This window comes from Lepus europaeus, chromosome 18, assembly GCF_033115175.1.
Source record: "Lepus europaeus isolate LE1 chromosome 18, mLepTim1.pri, whole genome shotgun sequence".
Lineage (NCBI taxonomy): Eukaryota > Metazoa > Chordata > Mammalia > Lagomorpha > Leporidae > Lepus > Lepus europaeus.
This window is the reverse complement of record NC_084844.1, coordinates 52,303,394-52,309,268: the sequence shown is the minus strand read 5'-3', so window position 1 is coordinate 52,309,268 and position 5,875 is coordinate 52,303,394. Positions and strand designations below refer to the sequence as shown.

General features: G+C 47.4%; 1 protein-coding gene across 1 annotated transcript; it reads left to right on the top strand.

Moving 5' to 3' along the window:
* The first annotated feature begins 305 nt into the window (after window positions 1-305).
* On the top strand, window positions 306-5,549 carry RPL26 (ribosomal protein L26). Its single transcript, XM_062216687.1, has 4 exons — window positions 306-404; window positions 1,137-1,309; window positions 2,170-2,310; window positions 5,379-5,549. Exons 2-4 carry the CDS (start codon window positions 1,142-1,144, stop codon window positions 5,505-5,507), a joined length of 438 nt encoding a protein of 145 aa, XP_062072671.1. The 5' UTR covers window positions 306-404; window positions 1,137-1,141; the 3' UTR covers window positions 5,508-5,549.
* Window positions 5,550-5,875: the final 326 nt, after the last annotated feature.

Sequence of the window (5,875 nt, the reverse complement as noted above, 5' to 3'; positions counted from 1 at the left end):
AGCCCAGGTGACCGGTCGGCCGGGGTCCCAGCGTCACCTGCTGGCCAGAAGTAAGGCCTGTCCTCGCCCGGCTAAGAGAGCGCCAGCCGCTCACTCCTTCATCACTCGCCCCGGAAGTCAGACCCGAGACAGCCCCGCCACTCGCTTGGGAACGACCCTTCCCAGAGGATTCCAGGCAGCGAACCGGCCTTGGAAGGGAGACCTGGAGGAGGGTGTCACAGTCCCTTGCAGTTTCCCTCCGAGCCGCTAGGTGACACTAGACATTCACTTCTCCCAGTTTTCTTTCGACTCCGCGCCCCTCTCTCGCCGAGACATCAGTCTCGCGAGATCGCTCGGACACTTACAGAACCGGAAGTACCGTGTAGACCTTTTCCCTTTGGTGGCCATCGCCGGAGCGGCAGCTGGTGAGGGTTTCCCGGGGAGACGATTGCAATCCACGCTCATCCGTTCGTGAGCGCGTTGGCTCTCGGACTCGGGGGCCCCGAGACTCTCGCACCAGCCACACAGCAGCCAGGGAGGGGGTTTGGGGTGGCTTCTGTTTGATGCTTAGCTCAGGGACCACAGAAGGCGAAGGGGAGGGGGACAGGGGATTTGGGGACTCGGAAAGCGGAGCAGGAGCGGAGGAAGCCGGTGGCGATAGGTTCAGGTCTAGGAATTGAAGTTTCCTAGGTAACTGTTGGCAGTGAAGTCCACGCACAAGCGCAGGCCGCGCTTGCCTCTAGGAGGGCCTTTGGGACCTGCGATCTGTGCAGGAGTTCCAGGTGGGGGCAGGCTGATTTGGGGGGCGCCAGGTGTTCACTCTCAAGTCCCTCGAAGGTGAACTTTGGTCCTTCCAAAACCTGATGCTGCAGTTGAAAAGTGGAGTTGTCAGTCATCTAACCTTGACTCTAAAGAGTTTGGGGGATGTAGACAAAAAGTTCAGCTGTGTTGTTAATGGGGAGCTCTCTCTCCCCCAGGGACATAGAGAAAATAGCCCAGTGGAGCGTTAATGCTATTCAGGCTTAAGTCGACCGGCCGTTCCGCTCTCTGGGGTAACGGATGTCTGCGGTCTAAGTTTTCAGGGGGAAATTGTTGCCGCTGTTTGGGAAGCGTGTGAGGTTTTAGTCACTGGAGGTTTTTCTGAATTCCTCACACAGCCAAAATGAAGTTCAATCCCTTTGTGACTTCCGATCGGAGCAAGAACCGGAAAAGGCATTTCAATGCCCCTTCCCACATTCGCCGGAAGATTATGTCTTCTCCCCTTTCCAAAGAGCTGAGACAGAAGTACAACGTGCGATCCATGCCTATCCGAAAGGATGATGAAGTGCAAGTACGTATTCCTGCTGTCCAGGCGGATTTCAGGAGGAGTCGAGCCAAAAAGACGTTGCTTTTCAGTTCCCTTTTTATTGGGTGAAAATCCGTTTTCTCAAACATCAGCTCCAGTCATAATAAAAGAGGCAAATTATCCAAACACACCAGCAGAAGATTGCTTGGGAATTAGCCTTTTCTCCGTATGTTGGATCATTGTAAAGGCATTTGAGGACCCGAAAAATTGCTAAGAATCTAGGCTCAGAATCTCTTTAATGGAACCGTAGTTTCACAATTGAGGATTTGTCACAGCTACTAACATCTCCAGTAGACCTTGGAAGCAACTGAGTGTTTTGTTTTCAGGAGGTAGCAATGTAAGGAGGTCAGGAACCTGAAGGAAACGTGCTCAGAAGCACTTTGGTTGGTTCTGACAAGCCAAGTGATGGCTAGGACTCCTGGATAGGGAACTGCTCACCTTTGGGAAAGAATTGGTTTGTTCACTTGCGTGTTTGTTGGAGTCCACTCTTGCCTGGCATTGAAGTGGGCACTTAACTAGGTTGTGACTTAGACTTGAGGCCAGTTCTGCTTTTGAGACAAAATAACAAAGTCCTTGCTAACTTACTGCAGAAACCCAAAGTGGTGGTTTCTTTTCATCCTTTAAATAAGCCTCCCCCTGCTGGTAGCTGTCAGCTGTAGGGATGCACTGTCCCTCTCTGTAGACACCTGAGGGGCATGGTTTGGTTTAGCTAAAACCAGGGAGCTAGAATCTCAATGATTAAGTCGTTCAAAATTGAAAGCTCTTATAGATTTAATTCACTGTTTTCCTTGTAATGATGATGCTTTTTTTTTTATCTGCTTATTCCTGCTATTTTTGAATTTCAGGTTGTGCGAGGACACTACAAGGGTCAGCAAATTGGCAAAGTAGTCCAGGTTTACAGGAAGAAATACGTCATCTACATTGAGCGGGTGCAGCGAGAAAAGGCCAATGGCACAACTGTCCATGTGGGCATTCACCCCAGCAAGGTGGGTGTTCTGAGGGCGCTTGGAACAGAAGGAAGTGAGCGCAGTTGTTAGCAGGTGTGACTGCTTGTTTACAGACAGTCACAGGGAGACAGTCCCTGATTTTAGATGTGCTGGGAATCTCCTAAAGCAAATTCTGTATTTGTTTTGAAAATTCAAATACTACTTTAACCAAAGTGTCTTTAATTACTCTGTATGTATATTTAATGTATCTTTTTCCAAAAACTATGGGAAAGCTGACAGATGAACAGCCTTAACAATTTATAGATCCTAAAATTTAAAAATAAGATCATTATTAGGTGAATTGGAGCTTTAGTGCTGTTCATTTTTGTGTATCAGCAGAGTGAAACATTAAGGGTGCATTACAGCCCTGTGAAGTGGGTAGGGGACCATTTATATACAGGGAGAGATCCTGCGGCTCTGAAGTCGACCAAGGGTGGTTATTGCATCTAAGCCAACATGGAAAATTGGTCTAATTCCCATCCAGCAGATGCTTTTCATGGGTTTTTATGTGAATTCTCCCTAAATTACAATAACTGGTAATTAGTAGAGATTACAACGTCTGGTTTTGATACTGCTGTTTCTATATCCCAAGTTTTAAAGAATTTTGTGTATAGTGTAAAGCTAATAGCTAATGCATAGTGATGAGTGTTGAAATACTGGAAGCTTTTGAGGGGGTTATTTGTTTTTTGAGATCTTAACATTGGTGTTGTAAGTGTAATTTTAAATAAAAATCAAAAGGTAGTAGAGCAAAGCACCTACAAGTGTTTTTTACCTAGAATTCTCTATCAAAATTCTGCCATATTGATGTGTTTTGGTTTTTTGTTTTGCTGCCGTCCCACCCACCCCACCCCGCAGCAGTAATTTGCAAGTGTCCTCTCTAATTCAATATTTACCTCTTAAGGGCAAAGATTTAATGATTTTTTTTTTAAGATTTATTTTATTTATTTGAAAGAGTAACACAATGAGAGAAGGAGAGGCAGAGAGAGGGAGGTCTTCCATCCGCTGGTTCACTTCCCAGACGGCAGCAACGGCCAGAGCTGCGCCGATCTGAAGCCAGGAGCCAGGAGCTTCCTCCAGGTCTCCCACATGGGTGCAGGGGCCCAAGCACTTGGGCCATCTTCTACTGCCTTCTCAGGCCACAGCAGAGAGCACCTCCAATCATTTTTGCTCTCCATCACTAGATCAGCTGTTAGCATCACCAAGCTAGTGGCCACTTCGGTCTTGGTTTTTTTTTTGTTTGTTTGTTTGTTTTTTTTTGAGAGGCAGAGTGGACAGTGAGAGAGCGAGACAGAGAGAAAGGTCCTCCCTTGCCGTTGGTTCACCCTCCAATGGCCGCCGCGGTTGGTGCGCTGCAACCGGCGCACCGCGCTGATCCGATGGCAGGAGCCAGGCGCTTATCCTGGTCTCCCATGGGGTGCAGGGCCCAAGCACTTGGGTCATCCTCCACTGCACTCCCTGGCCACAGCAGAGAGCTGGCCTGGAAGAGGGGCATCCGGGACAGGACCGGTGCCCCGACCGGGACTAGAACCCGGTGTGCCGGCGCCGCAAGGCGGAGGATTAGCCTAGTGAGCCACGGCGCCGGCCTAGGTCTTGGTCTTTTTGTACCTACTAGCCCAGGTGACACAGTTGATCTCTGAGTTGGTTTAGTAGTCCTCTTCATTTCTCATTCTGGTCTTGGGACTTTAGACAGCTTAGAAGCTCATAGTTGCAGCCCAGATATCTTCCCCCGAATTCCAAACTCAGTATCTAGTTGCTCATTTCAATTTAGATGTTTAGTCAGTCTCTTAAGCCTGTGGCATTCAAACTCCTGATTTTGACATTGAAACCACCTCAGAATATTCCACTATCACTGTGTGTACTTTCTTCCTAGTTGATCAGACCAAGTGTCATTTGTGATTTTTATATGCCCCCTACATCTGCTGACTGCTGTTAGATTCTGTCTAAAATGCTGTCCGCTTGTTACATCAGAGTAGCCTATAAGACCTCACTTGTCCCCTTACCAGCCACTTGTTTACAGCATCTTCCAAGTGTACATGTTCTAGTCTGTTGGTTTCTTTACTGCCCTATGATTCAGTGTTTCCCTGCTTAATGGCATCACCTGGCAACTTGATGAAATTGGAATTTCTAGGTTTCCAGGTCTAATGAGGCAGAATTGAGAGTTAGGACCCGGGGACCTCTTTAACAAGTCCTGCGGTTGATGCACTCGGGTTTGAGGACCTTGATATACTTAGGTGTGTCATCCCTTCAGGCCTCTGTTCAAATGCACCTTAATCAGTAGGCCTTGCCTAGGCACTCTGCTCAGCCTCCCCACATTTGCCATTTGTTTCTTTCATAAGAAACAGCTTCTATCCCCTTCACTCCCCAAGTGCCCAGCATGGTGGGGGCTGGGCCAGGCTGAAGCCAACAGCTGGGAACACAGTCTGGATCTCCACTTATTTGAGCCCTTACCATCACCTCCCAGGTTCTGTATTGGAATCAAACCCCAGTCCCTCAGTGCAAAATGCCAGACATCGTAACCAGTAGGCTACATGCACGCTCCCCCTACTTTTTTTCTGTGGCAAAAATAATGTATGGTCACTTACTTTCTGTCTCCCAGTAGCAGCATATGAGCTCCGTTAACAGCAGAGATGTGGGTGGCCGCGTTGTATTTCCAGCACCTGGTTTAGTGCTCTCTTCCACCTTTCATCGCCTCCCTCCATCAGCCTGGGTACCTTTGGGATTAGATTAGATCTGTTGAAGTAAGATCCACACTGTAACGTCACTGAAGGTTTGGAGACTTCATTTAATTTGCGGTCTCACCACTGTAAAATTGGTGTAGGATTTGTGTTTGTAAGTGGCTTGGTTTAAGAGAGGAGGAGTGGAGTAGTTGATAAAACGTGCAGCAAAAAAAAGTACAGAAGAGGCTGTGAGGAGAATCATGAGTAGATACTGCATACCTTTCTCCCTCGCTGGTTAGAACATGTAAGCCAGGTTTGGTTTTTATGACCACTTCAGGTGCAAGCAGGTACTGCCCTGAGTTTTGGGCATGAGATTGAGTGTTGGGCCTTTTGTGTTTTGTTTCTCTGCAGGTGGTTATCACTAGGCTAAAGCTGGACAAAGACCGCAAAAAGATCCTGGAACGGAAAGCCAAGTCTCGACAAGTAGGAAAGGAGAAGGGCAAATACAAGGAAGAAACGATTGAGAAGATGCAAGAATAAAATCATCTTATATATGCAACTTTCATTAAAAACTGAAATGAAGATCCTTTGTTTTCTGTCTGGTGCTTTGGTTGCTACCAAGTTTTCAGTGTGTCAGTGTCTTACTCTCCATTAGACTTTGGGTTTGGAAAGTGAAGTTTGGGTGACGTTTGATTTGATAGTAGACCACCCCTGTTTTTGGCTTAATGCCGTTAATGAAAAATACTATATAAGTAGAGTTGGTCTTCTCCATTCACACATCAGTTGTTCAAGACGACTGGGAGGTGCATTGTTTCCTAGCCATTTTCTGAAATCAAGACTGGTGAGTGAGTCCTGTCAGCAGGCAGGGGTGTTCTCAGGCAACAGCTGGGGCTCTGGTTGAGGAAGCC